Source organism: Amblyomma mixtum, chromosome 3 (genome assembly GCF_055824585.1).
Source record: "Amblyomma mixtum isolate Tamu chromosome 3, ASM5582458v1, whole genome shotgun sequence".
Lineage (NCBI taxonomy): Eukaryota > Metazoa > Arthropoda > Arachnida > Ixodida > Ixodidae > Amblyomma > Amblyomma mixtum.
Window position 1 is genome coordinate 39,621,924 of NC_143014.1, and position 14,371 is coordinate 39,636,294.

Consider the following 14,371-nt stretch of genomic DNA (forward strand, 5'->3'; position numbering starts at 1 on the left):
AATCGGCCAATGAACACAAGACCTTTCGAGCAAGACGGGAAGAGAGAGATCGAAACAATTTTTATTCATAAATTTTTGAGGAATAAGAGCGGGGGGGGGGGGGGGGGGCGCCAGGTGGCTACGAGCCCTTGCCGCACGGCGACCCCTTGGGCTCGGTGCACCGCTCGGAGAGCTGCAGACCCATCGAGGGACAGGCATGAAGAATGTGCTTGAGGGGACCTAGGGAAGATAGAAAACATCTCGCACGTATCTATTGTTCTCAGAGATGAACTCGTTTCAAAAAAGATGGATCAGAAACACGCTCATGCCACCCCACCAAGGGAAAAAGTGCGATCCCTGCGGAAATTCGGTTATCGAGGCCGAGGAACGTCGCTGTGCGGTCAGGCTGAGAGCAGGAACCCAGCTTAATTTATCGTCGTGTCTTTATTATTCCGCAACTCGGGGATCTCGAGCGAGAGGCTGACAGAGGAAGACGACGACGACCGTCGAAGGCCGGAGCCGAAGGCGAGCGTAGAAGAAGGCGAAGGCCGTGCTGTTGGATGTGTTCGATTTGGACCAGGATGACACTGACGACCAGGGCCAGCAGTGTGCGGCGAGAATTGCGTGGCGCGCCGTTTCCCTCATCCTCAAACTCTACGAAGGAGTCAGAGGAAAGCGCGGAGTCGACCACGACGTCCTTCGACGAAGAGGAGCGCCCTGTCGACGAGTACCAGGTCTCCAAGGAGGTCATGCGAGGCATCCGGAACCCGGACCCGATGTGGTTTGGTGCGCTGACGTCGGGCCCACAGTCCGCCGTGGAGGAGAGGTCCGCACGGAAGGTCAACATGCTGGCCGGCCAGAGGAAGGCCGCTGCAGAGTCGAGCCGGATCGAGGAGAGTGGTGGATACGTGTTCCAGAACCAGACGGTGCCCCCATCGTTCAGCTCTGGTGGCACACCACCCTTCTGTGGGCCACAGGATATCTACCTGCGTTAGTATATTCTTTGCTTATATCGCTTTTGAAGCGAAAGCTTCACTACGGGACCTCGTGCTTCGATCGCCGGGTGCCTAGTTTTCACCTTCAAGTGACCTTGAGCTTCGAAAGCAAAATATAGTCGTGTAACTGGCCCCCTGTCACAGTGGACAGCTTAGTCGTGCTTTAAACTACGAAACCAACGGAGCGCGAGCTAGGAAAGCAAAAGAAAGGCGCATAACTGCTCTTTTGGAGCAGTAGACACCTAAGCCGTGCTTTTAGCTACGTGGCGGTAGTGATAGATGTGCGTTTCATGCGTTGGCGTTGACAACGTTGTTGCAGAAAGGCTGCCCTGAAGATATAGACCTCCACCACGCCACCTCTTTCTCTCTTTCTTCCTTCACTCCCGTCTTTCCACCGAGATCTGTGAGACAGGTACTGCGCCGTTTCCTTAATTCAAGAGCCAATTTACGGAAGCTATAGGCCATCGGCGTTCATTGCATTCATTGGCGTTGGCGTTGACAGCGTTTTACACTGAGATGATTTTAAGGAAAGGAAGTGTGCATAACTTTCTTCCTTGATAAGTTGACGCCTGAATCGCTTTTATAGGTACGTGGGGTGGTGAGAGAGAGATGTTGGCTGCATGCATTAGCGCTGACAACGTTGTGGCAGACACACAGAACTGCTGGAATAGGCCGCAGCGTTCATTGGGTGAGCAAACTCTCGCGATCAACAATTAACTGCAACCTGTCAGTGTGGCAGGGTGGGTGCGCTGCCTATCCAGTGTCTGGAACGCGCTCAACGTTACAGACGCCAAACCGCTTATAGTTGCCCGATACGCGATAGCTTTCGCTGTGTAACCATGTTGAGGAGAGTTGAACGGCAGCTAATTTTTACGGTCTTGCTTCATATTTCTTCTGTTCACTATACGTTTTTTAGTGTTGCCTTTTCTTGAGCGCACTCATGTTCCGGTGACATTTTTTTCGTGCAGAGAAGGCCTCCACACTCCCCCATGGCCATGGAATCGCGGTTCGGCAAGCGGCTAGCGGGACCGACTGAATGGAACTTCCGCATTCCCGGACTCTGGCCCTTGTGGTGGCGCCCACGGCGCCACTGCGCATGCTCAACCATTGACATACCGATTTTCTACCAATAACTAAATAGCGGAGGATGTGGAGCGAGAACGTTCCTAACTTTCATTTGACTACTACACTGTCGCTTGCTGACACTAGCTTCGCTTGATTCTGCAGTGCTCTGCAGCACGACGTTGCCGGTTTCGCTGCTTAAGATCACAATGCGCTCATAGCTTTCATAAAGTTCTCTTCCAAATGTTTTGCCTTGAGGGCCATTCACTGTGACGCAGTTAATGCGGTGGAAAGACACACACGTGCTCAATTTTGTATGCCTTCGTTTTTGGAGTCATTTCTGATGTCCGCGGTTGGCCACACACGCCTGTGTGTCTGCGTGATTCGTGACGCTTTATATACACAAGTACACACCATCCACATCTAGACCTTCCATATGAAAGCTGCTGCGATGTCAGGCAAACAGCTGCAAGGAGATTAAGCACGACGTCGCGATCATTGGCTTGAGGGGTACCTTTGAGGGGCATTCGTCGCTTCGTTCTTGAATTGGATCTATATGAGGGACATCCATGGCCAAACATTCGTGCGATGACCTGCCGGACTAGAATTCTTGTCTGTAGCCGATCCGGAAAGCGGGCGATCTCGAGACGGTAAGGTCCCGTGATGCAGGCGGGCCTGGCTCGTACTTTGAGGGTACACTTTGACAGGTAAATGTCGGGACCACTTTTGCACTCTGGAGGAGGGCGTGAAAGTTTCGCTCAGCGGATCGAGACGACCGTTTTGTGCATGCCAATGAAGTCAACATGAGAGCGCGCGATTGCAAAACAGGTCAAAAGCCGCGTGTTCTATTTTGTATTGCTTGTAGGTTCAATATCGCGACATCCAAGGAGCCACTTTATAAATATAAAGCATAGATACAGTACAATGCCATCTGGCTTTGCTTTGAAGAAGGTGATTTCTTCCTTCTCTGTGTGCTTAACACTGCGAGCCAGAAGTTCTCATTTGATGTTGATCATCAGCGTTATTACAGTGATCATCATCCAGATTACATTCACCGGATTGCTCGCAATTCCTACCCGCGAGCCACATCATTTCCGACTCTGATCATTAGGAGGCTTCAATGCTCAGCCTCCACCTGGAGACAGAGATCAAGCAGCTGGCTGAAGACGCCGCTGCTGCCCAAGGCACAGTGGCCGTCGTTTAAGCGGTGTCGTCCTCTCTTGCTCAGTCCGTTTCTTAAGGGTCCGCTGTTTTTTCGAATATGAACTACCAACTATAGCCCGTTGGACCACGCTTGACAGTTTAAGCGGGGGGCGGCTTTGGGTCGCTCCTCTGTATCCGCTAGAAAGTTTTACCACCACCGGGGTGGAAAAAGGCGTAGTTCTGTCAGTGGTTTCTAATTACCCCTGCGTTGCGCCAGCCGCCACTGCCCTGCACCAAAATAAAACCTGATTATTCCACTTAAACCTCTGCTGCCCTCGACTACATTTTGGTTCAGTTGGTTTCTACGTTGTCACGCTAAAAGAACTCCGGTTCTTTATTGTGCGTATTACGTGGCCTAGCCAAGGCGATTTTTTCGTTTACTGACTGACTGACTGACTGACTGACCGACCGACCGACCGACCGACCGACCGACCGACCGACCGACCGACCGACCGACCGACCGACCGACCGACCGACCGACCGACCGACCGACCGACCGACCGACCGACCGACCGACCGACCGACCGACCGACCGACCGACCGACCGACCGACCGACCGACCGACCGACCGACCGACCGACCGACCGACCGACCGACCGACCGACCGACCGACCGACCGACCGACCGACCGACCGACCGACCGACCGACCGACCGACCGACCGACCGACCGACCGACCGACCGACCGACCGACCGACCGACCGACCGACCGACCGACCGACCGACCGACCGACCGACCGACCGACCGACCGACCGACCGACCGACCGACCGACCGACCGACCGACCGACCGACCGACCGACCGACCGACCGACCGACCGACCGACCGACCGACCGACCGACCGACCGACCGACCGACCGACCGACCGACCGACCGACCGACCGACCGACCGACCGACCGACCGACCGACCGACCGACCGACCGACCGACCGACCGACCGACCGACCGACCGACCGACCGACCGACCGACCGACCGACCGACCGACCGACCGACCGACCGACCGACCGACCGACCGACCGACCGACCGACCGACCGACCGACCGACCGACCGACCGACCGACCGACCGACCGACCGACCGACCGACCGACCGACCGACCGACCGACCGACCGACCGACCGACCGACCGACCGACCGACCGACCGACCGACCGACCGACCGACTGACTGACTGACTGACTGACTGACTGACTGACTGACTGACTGACTGACTGACTGACTGACTGACTGACTGACATCTCTTTTCATCTTTCTCTCCCCGAATCCGTTCTTCACGCAGAGTAGCAAGTCAGCGGATTTAAACGCCGGCTAAATTACCTATTTTCAATTAAAGAAGCCCCTATTTATATCTCAAAATGCTGCCGCCATGGCCGATATCGAAACCGCGACCTTTGAGCTGAGGAGCCGATCGGCGTGCAGCAGCGGAGGCAGCTGCTGCAGGGAGCGTTTGCTCTTTCATCCACGCTATTCTCCCACTCTTTCTTGTGGTGAATGCTAATTGCAGTTCCGGAGCATTCCGCCTGCGCCCGAGAGCACCTGATTTATGCACACGCCCCGAATCTGCACTTGGGGCGCGTGCACAAAACCTAAACAGTGCAGAGAATTCAGTGCAGACGTAACGTCTGGTGGTGTCGTTTTGCACTGCCTGCGGAGCCTAATTCGAACTGCCTGCTCTGTTGAAGCGGGATATGGGCTTTCTTTTGCTTCGTCGCCTGGTGCATGAAAAATGATAGCAGTGGAGCAAATGAAAGTGCATGTCATGGTACAAGAACGCGGATGGTTCGAATTGGGCGCTTTGGGCATTGCAACACGTCATCAAGGAATAGAGTTTGCTCGGAACTTCCGGCGCAGCTCATGCGCTCTGTTTCAATCTTGGGGGTAAAAATAAAAAAAGCTCCAGGTTTCCTCGTGATGGAGGACTTTAGAGAAAATTTATGACGTCGTCTGGTCCATAGCTGCGCATTCGCCAATGGCCGGAACCACTAGACTGTGCTGAGTAAAAAGTTGTTTTGTAAATTTGAGTTAATTAGCTCTTAAGCTTGCTTTTGAAAATGATTGGAATCCGCCGCGGCTGACAGTTTGTTCCCGAGAATATGTGCTTTCTCTATTTCGATCATCCTATCGAGGGGATTTTTCGAAAGTGTTAGCTTAAACACTCGGTATGTACTCTTTCACTGCAATTTTTGTAGAGCTAGATTCGCCAGACTGCTGCACATTGCACGCTTTAGTTTTCTTCGTACTAGTTTTCACCCCTACCATTCTGACTTTGCCTACTGAGGTCTTCAGCTATCTGCTGCAATTCAAACTGTGGGCAACTCAGCAGGGTATAATTTCATTAGCAAATCTGATATGCTAAGGTATCTCCGATTACCACTTTTTTCTACCTTTCTCGAGTACAGTGTTTCGAATACCCTCCGTGGACGTGTATTGAGTAACAACGGGAAGTTTCCCTATCCCGGCCATACATCCCTTGTTACCAGTATTTTACTGCTCCTTTTTGAGGACTGCGGTCGCTGTGCAGTCGTCCTCGGTGTTTTCTAGAACGTTCGCACCGCTTACCCTGTGCCTTGATTGCGCAGTGCCAGGGTGACTCCTGATGTTGCAGGAAATGAAGTGTTCTGTCGTCTTTCATTGTCGTAGTTCGGTGGAACAGAAAGTCGAGAACGCGGGGGGACATCAGTGGTCCGCCTCCTTGCCCTCGGCTTTAGACCCCAAAATGGACGTCCTTGAAGCCGGAGAGCGTGTTATCGCAATGTTTTCAAACAGTTTATATAGTTGCCTATATATATATATATATATTTTGTAGCGCGCAAATCTCGTCATAAGATTTATTACTTGAGTTCTTGAGTGATACTGTATCACACAGCATTAACGGATGTTTTTCTACTTTTATTATTCGATGGTGTTTTTAGAGTGAAGAGTGCTGGTATGGAGCACGGCGTTGGGCGAGAGAAGTCGTTCCAGTTGGCCATTGTATGGGGGAAAAGAAATACGGGCACTTATTCCTTTTTTTTTGCGCCGGTTAGTAGCTCATACAGTGGCGGGATTTGAAGGTACAGGCTCCTTTCTCAAGCCCGCGACCCAGCAAAGCCGAGTATTAGACCGGGGGAAAGCTGGTACCCGTTTGAGGAAACCGGTGGGCACAATACGCTATTGCGCAATTTGTCTGACAGCGACAGCTGAGTGTATGAGGGTGCAAACATCGATGTAAGTGATTCGCGCAGTGCAGCTCACCAGCAGAGAAGACGTACCGTGGACTGTCTAGAATATTTGTACTATGTGATCTCTAAGGAAAACAACGCAGATGCGTGTCTTTGTGCAATATTCACTTCGAATTGCATATTACATGACGACAATCAATGCCGCGTGATCGCCAAAGTGCAGCGCGACAGCGTATACGACGCTGTGACGGGACGCTAAACGCTTCTTCGCGATTTCTTGCGCACGCTTTGCCTATATTAACGCCAAAACGTATGTCCGGTCAGCACGAAAGCCAGCGTCCGTCGCGCGTGCATGGCGCAAAATTCCCCAGTGACGTCACCATGCTCTCGCGTGAAGTCAGCACTAAACCATGAGTCAGCACTAAACCAAAGTCAGCGTGAAGTCAGCACTAAACCAAAAGCACTAAACCTGTGCTTAACTTACAAAAAAGATGTCAAACAAAACATCAACTTCCTTTCTTCCTTAGCTTCTGTAAGGCCGCTGCTAAATTCTAGCTGCAACTACTGTGTAGGCCGTTGCCCTCGCGGCGGTGGCTGTCCATTGTGAACGACAGCACCGCCGCTACCTTCAGGGCGCCCCCCACCCCTATCCCCCCTTATGCACACCCTAACGCCGGAAAGGCGCCTGATGGCCCACAGCGGCCTTGAAGGGTCAACGCTCATTTCCAGCTACCACGGTGCAGGGCGCTGCCCCCGCGGAAGGGGCTGTCCATTATGAACGAAAGCCCCTCCAAGCACAGTGCAGTAGGGAGTTGGTCTTTTGACGCACTCCTATCTTCACGGTGTCTATCAATTTGCGGGGGAAAATAGGAACCCTTCCGTAGCTGGTATGGCGAGCCGACAGAGAGAGCCCAGGAAGGGACGATTCGAGCATTTTTTGGCGATGTGGGGAACGACATGCATTCCTCACTTTTATCCGCCCGCTCATCGATCACCCTTGTCCGAGCGCCCCACCGTCTGTGCCGTACCGGCTTCTCTCTCATCTATTGTTTAAGCACTGAGGACAGGGGGTACACATCTGTACCAAGATCTTGACTAGCAGTGCGAGTGGAGAGGGGGGGCGGCGGTCTGCTTGGGACAGGTCAGAAGGAGAGCCCCAACGGGAGAGGACGTACATGCTCTTTCCGACGAGAGAGGGGTGTTGTATTTGTTCTTTATTTTTGTTTTCTTAGCGAGACCCTGGGTTTGAGGCTGAGCTCAACCCACGGGGTAGGTCAATGATTGGAGAATTGATGTTTGGGGCGGGCCACTGAAAATCACCGCCCCATTTCTTTGTTTGTTGCGGTTATAAAAACCGAAGTAAACGGATGGAGACCAGCCTGAGCTGGGGCTCCATGCTTAGCATGAAACATTCTGCTACTAGGCTCTAACCTGCGGGGTCGAAGAGTAAAGTAGCGCAGTTTGTTTTTCCCTTTGTAAATTCATGTCTGCTGTTTTCCAGTTTTGCTCCTTGTATATGTTGTAAATATATGCTTCTCTTATATTTGTTATCATCTGCGAGAAACAACGCCTCCTGGTCTTCCTTCACGCCGAATTAACTAGAGGAAGGGTTTGCGAACCTTCCTTCGAAGAATCTTTACTGGCGCAGTCGACAGGATTCGGCACATGTCATCACCAAAATCAGTCATCGCAGCGACAACCACAGGCCATCCGACACGGAGCAGCGAGGAGCCATCAAGGGACGACTTCACCTCGGCTGCTACCGACGCTGGTAGAGCGGACGCATCATCCGGGCTCTGGGCGGCAGACAACAGAAGATCTGCGCCGGGTGAGTGGGATTTCTTGCGTTTTGCCGAGGTTGGCATGGTTGCTATTCTGTGAGGCTTAGGGTGAAGACGCGGAACACGTGAACACCATGGAGGGAAATTTCAGCATTAAGAACTCCTTCAGTTCTAAATTGGGCCTGGAATGCGTCAAGGTGTAATTCTCTCAGAGGCAGGGCAAGAGACTATTCGCCGCCTTGAGTTGAAGTTTCATGAGCGGATGAGAGAGATAGAGAGGCAGGAGCACGAACAGCTAAGGATGCTCGAGCTGATGTACGCGGGCGGCGGGCAGCATGGTACTGCTTCCGATAGAAAGGAGAGAGACCATGCAGACCTAGGCCCTGAAGCTCACAGTATTGGGAAGGTTAATAACGACCTCTCTGAAGATTTAGTGGAGGCAAAGAGCCAAGAGGAATTGGAGAGAACTCATTCCCAGGCACGGAACATGTCGACTGACATGAAAGGAAATTTCAGTCATGAAAGAGCCATCAGGTCTGAGATTGTCACCGGATGGGAAGCGCTTCAAGGCGTTACCCTATCAGAGGCAGGGCAGGATACTATTCGCCGCCTTGAATTAAAATTGCACGAGGGAATTCGACAGATTGAGTGCAATGAGAAAGAAGAGCTAAGAAAGCTAGAGCTGAGGTATGCGGGCGGCGGGCAGCATGGCACTGCGTCCAATGTAAAGGACAGAGACCATGCAGACCTAGGCCCTGAAGCTCAGAGCACAGGCGAGGTTGATAACGACTTCCCTGAAAAGTTGACAGAGGCACTAGGCCAAAACAAATTGGTCACCGAGATCCAGGTAGTGGAAGCCTCTGAGGCTCTGTCAGTTCAGGTTGAAAAACCACTGTCAGGAAAAGCAGCGCTCGAGACAGAACTATTGAAGGATAGTGAGAGCGAAATGACAGAAGAGGGAAGTTGCGAAATCACGGATTGTATGTCCAGCGCACTTTCAGAGCTGCTTGAAACCAAGTCGCAGCAGTCGTTTCTGGACAGCGCTAATTTTGAGCTACTACTGGTGACAGAAAATGTTCACCAATCGACTGAGACCAAGTGCGCTCAAAATGAGGTCCTTATGGAGAGCGTAGGTCACTCATTGCGCGCCAATGAGGCGTTCCTTCCGAAGCATAGCGGTAGCGATTCCGCAGCCACCTGCAGTGACCCTGAAGAGAGGGCTGGTTCGGCCAATGAAAGGGACGATGAGCTAGGTGTTAAACTTAGGCCGAGCGGCTTACGGGAGCTCCAAGAGAAAGTACAACCTACCTGCGAAAACGGGAACAACGTTCCGCTCGGTAGCGATCAGCTTTGCTGCTTCCGAAGCACTGATCAAAATGCAGTAACGGCCAAGCCACAGCTAGGTCCTTGTGAGTCATTCGAGGGTGACTGCGTGAGGGGTCACGGGAACGCAGTGACATCCAGCAGTCGAGAACGATCTTGCCCGATAGACGGTAGGAACGAGAGCAGCACGGCTTGTGCCAATAGCCTTCTGGGTAGGAATCGCGAAGACACCTGCTCAACAGAGTTGGTAGCACAAAGTGCATTGGACAAGGCACAAATGCGGAAATGCGCCGCAGAGAATCATTGCAGGCGCGGCGGACTATTCGGAGGTAGTCAGGATCGCTTTGGTATCAAAGATGGCAGATTGCCAATAACTGCCCAACTGGATCAAGTGGGCTATGTACCACCTCCACCGCCTAAGCCGCCATGGAAGGGTAGGCCCGATTTTTGGAGTCAGAGCCTAACGGTCAGCATTTGTGGCAGACCGAGTGGTGCAACCAAGCCGGCCTCGGCAGGCGTGAATGTTCCCATTCAGCCGACGTGGTTGGTGTACAGAACTGTTTGGTGATGTCGCGACTTGTGCAAGATACTCTATTATATGAGGACATTCCGCCTGTGTTCAGGAGTGTTGTGCGCGGACTTGTGAACCGCTGTGAACAATGCAATGAAGCGTAGTGTGTCTGTGCGCGAGAATGTGGACTATCCGCAGTGTAATGTGGCCGCATATTTGTCATATCTGTACGCCAGCATGCACCAGTGTTGTGTTTTATACTTTTTTTTGGGTTTGAATGGTTCTCGAAGTGTCGAGGTAACCCGGAGAAACTGTGTCCCGGGAGGACCGACAGTGCGGGCGGTGAACGTGCTGCGGCCTTTTTGTTAATAAGTATAAACGAGCTGATAGCAACCTAGATTATACTCTTAGAGGGGGCGTGTAAGGCCGCTGCTAAATTCTAGCTGCAACTACTGTATAGGGCGCTGCCCTCGCGGCGGTGGCTGTCCATTGTGAACGACAGCACCGCCGCTACCTACAGGGCGCCCCCACCCCTATCCCCCCTTATGCACACCCTAACGCCGGAAAGGCGCCTGATGGCCCACAGCGGCCTTGAAGGGTCAACGCTCATTTCCAGCTACCACGGTGCAGGGCGCTGCCCCCGCGGAAGGGGCTGTCCATTATGAACGAAAGCCCCTCCAAGCACAGTGCAGTAGGGAGTTGGTCTTTTGACGCACTCCTATCTTCACGGTGTCTCTATCAATTTGCGGGGGAAAATAGGAACCCTTCCGTAGCTGGTATGCCGAGCCGACAGAGAGAGCCCAGGAAGGGACGATTCGAGCATTTTTTGGCGATGTGGGGAACGACATGCATTCCTCACTTTTATCCGCCCGCTCATCGATCACCCTTGTCCGAGCGCCCCACCGTCTGTGCCGTACCGGCTTCTCTCTCATCTATTGTTTAAGCACTGAGGACAGGGGGTACACATCTGTACCAAGATCTTGACTAGCAGTGCGAGTGGAGAGGGGGGGCGGCGGTCTGCTTGGGACAGGTCAGAAGGAGAGCCCCAACGGGAGAGGACGTACATGCTCTTTCCGACGAGAGAGGGGTGTTGTATTTGTTCTTTATTTTTGTTTTCTTAGCGAGACCCTGGGTTTGAGGCTGAGCTCAACCCACGGGGTAGGTCAATGATTGGAGAATTGATGTTTGGGGCGGGCCACTGAAAATCACCGCCCCATTTCTTTGTTTGTTGCGGTTATAAAAACCGAAGTAAACGGATGGAGACCAGCCTGAGCTGGGGCTCCATGCTTAGCATGAAACATTCTGCTACTAGGCTCTAACCTGCGGGGTCGAAGAGTAAAGTAGCGCAGTTTGTTTTTCCCTTTGTAAATTCATGTCTGCTGTTTTCCAGTTTTGCTCCTTGTATATGTTGTAAATATATGCTTCTCTTATATTTGTTATCATCTGCGAGAAACAACGCCTCCTGGTCTTCCTTCACGCCGAATTAACTAGAGGAAGGGTTTGCGAACCTTCCTTCGAAGAATCTTTACTGCTTCCTTAACAAAGAGAATACCTTCGCATGATACACGTTGTCGGGAAATCTGGAACATTGAGAGATGTAGAACTACGGAAAGCAAATTATTAAACATAAACTGCCAGAAATATTGAATATTTGTTATAGACACACCATACATCCCGAAAACGCATCAAAGCAGGACCTAAGATTTTTTTTTCTTCGCGATCAAATGTGTTTTCTTGAAGATCATTTTTACCTTCATCCTACTGTGCCTGAATTGATTTTTTTTTCTCCTTTCTTGGATCTTGTGCTCTTTTTGTATGTAATTTTTGTTATGGCTTGAAGTCTGCTACTTTCCACGCGTAGATATGCATTTGTAGTTGTTGTGTATGTCTAGAGCCATGTGAATGCGATATATCCTAAATAGCACTAGAGTTATATCAGTATATACAAATGGTGTCTGTTTGTTTCTTGTGACTACGCTGTGTCTTTTTTTCATGATAACTTGCTTTATTACGTGTTATTCTTATTTGTCATGTTAGCTATGATTGTTCTTTGAAATGTATTCTGTTGTCCGCTGATTTCTGCCTTGATGGAAGCAATCATGTATTTGATATGGTGGGGCGGGAACCAGTCAAGCTGTCCAGTTTTTTTTCCCCTAACCTCCCCCATCGTGTTGATGGAAATACAGGCTATTATTATTATTATAATATATCGATGCCTACAGCGAAGGAAAAGATTTCCTGCCAACGTGCTGGGAATGGAACCAAGGACCTTCAGATAGCGTGCCGAGCACGCAACCCGTAGGGCACAAAACCGAATGGGTTCCGAAATCGCGACTTGCGACTCCGTGATCATCCTATAGAATCGACTTGCCTCGCGAACAGAGGCGTACCTAGTGTATGCGCTTCCTTGCGAGTATATACTAATCAGTAGGTGTGTGATTAGAAAGGAAGGAATATTTAATTAACCTCGCAACAGAGCTCACGATGAAAAAGTGCTTTCGCGTTCAAAGCACGTAAGCAGTCTTAAGCACCCCCCGTTTTGATGATTCCCTTCACCTCAGTTCAAATGTCCGTGGTCACTTGTGCTGACGCCCTGAGCGAGTTTGGTAGTGGTACCAACGCGATGGTCTACCGGCTCCAATAAGTGGGTGAGAAAGTGAAGGAGTAAAAATTTGTTAACGCCTCAAAGCGACACATGGGGACTGTGCACACTGTAAACAGAAAGGTGTAAAAAGGGAGTAAAGTTGTCCTCTAAGCACACCCTATAAAGAAGGGCGTGCGCTAGAGGACATCTTTACTCACTCTTTACTCCCAGATAGGTGTATTCGTGTTCAGTGTGCGAGGGAAACCGTATAGCGGAGGGCTCTGGATTAATTCCGACCAACTGGGGTTAATGCATTCGCTCTGATATCGCACGGCACGCGGGCGTTTCCGGGTTTCGCCCTCATCGAAATGCGAGCGGCACAGCGGGGATCGAACCCGCGACCTTCGCACCAGTAGCGGGACACCAAAGCAACTGAGCCATCGCTAGGGGTATAAAGTGCGGGAGCCTTGACGGCATTTCACCACATGTCACAGCTAGGTGGAATCCTACGGCGGCATCAGTGGCAGCTGTCACGGATGAAAGAAATGTGAAGATTCCATGCCGTGGTTGCGATTTAATCTTTGGCGACAGTTGGGCCAGTGTGTTTTTGATGTACGACAGTATCACCAACGCGCGAAAAACGGAAACTATACAGTAGGGTACAACTCAAGAACGAAGCGGCAGATGCCCTTCAAGGGAGGCCCTCCAGCCAATGGCGTCGACTGATTTTCATAGAGTCGCGGTTAATCCCTGGTCACGCTATAACATGGCAGGGGATTGACCGCGCATTAACCGCTACTTTATGAAAATCGGCCAACGCCAATGGCTGGAGCATAGGTCTGCACAGGCCTAATCCTGAGGCCCGAGCCCGGCCCAGGCCCGCGACTTGAATCCAGGGCCCTCTAAGTTATCACTTTGCTGTACTTGGCCCGGTCCGCCAAGCTCGGAGTGGGCTCGGGCCCGTTGCCGCAGTAGCGGAAGAGGTAAATTGCTCACTGTATGGGAGGAGATTCGTGTTATAGGCAAGTTATAAAGGGTTCAGAAAATGCGCTGAAATCACTAAAAAGCTTAAAGAAATTCGTTTGCTAATTATAAAAAGAAGTGAGGATGAGGCGGGTCCGGCCGCACGGTTTTTTCAACAGTGATGTCAACTGTGAGGCCGCATGGGAGTTCCGAGAGTTAAATGAAGAGAGCAGCACGCACGCGTAAAAACTACTTCTAGTTACCTTTAGGTTTCTAATCTACAGTCATATTTTACGGCGCGTGGTGTCTAAATATAAAAACGTGTTTTTAGCCGGAGCATTTGTTTTCCTTTAATGAACATGATTTCACAGGTAGAATTCATGGCTGTTGTTCAGTGGAGACGAAAATCAAAAACGCCTGTTTAATGCATAGTATGTGTTAAAAGGCACGACGTCGGCTAAATCAATATGCTTTACCTCAGTGGCGTTTCTCAAAGCCTGTAGGTGTGATTTTGGGAACACACACTGATCTTGGAACCGACAACTGCCGAACAATCGAATGAAGCTCCTTCCGGACCCGCAACTTCAAGCCCGGCCCAGGCCTAGGCGCGACGGGGCAGCGAATATTCCGTCCTGACACCGTGCTGTGCTCTGGGGTGTATGATATGAGGGGCATTTGGCGCTTTAGTTGTATCCAACTGGAGGGGAAAAAAACAAACAAACAGGACTGTGCTGCTTAATAGAAATGCGTATTAGCGTTGCGCAAGTAGAGCGTTGACAATAGGCCTAAAAGCAAAAACTAAAAAGAAGCTT

General features: G+C 51.3%; 1 protein-coding gene across 1 annotated transcript; it reads left to right on the top strand.

Moving 5' to 3' along the window:
- Positions 1-560: 560 nt before the first annotated feature.
- Positions 561-974, top strand: LOC149349781 (importin-7-like). Its single transcript, XM_089575489.1, has one exon. The coding sequence runs from the start codon at positions 561-563 to the stop codon at positions 972-974; it is 414 nt and encodes a 137-aa protein (XP_089431615.1).
- The last annotated feature ends 13,397 nt before the right edge of the window (positions 975-14,371 follow it).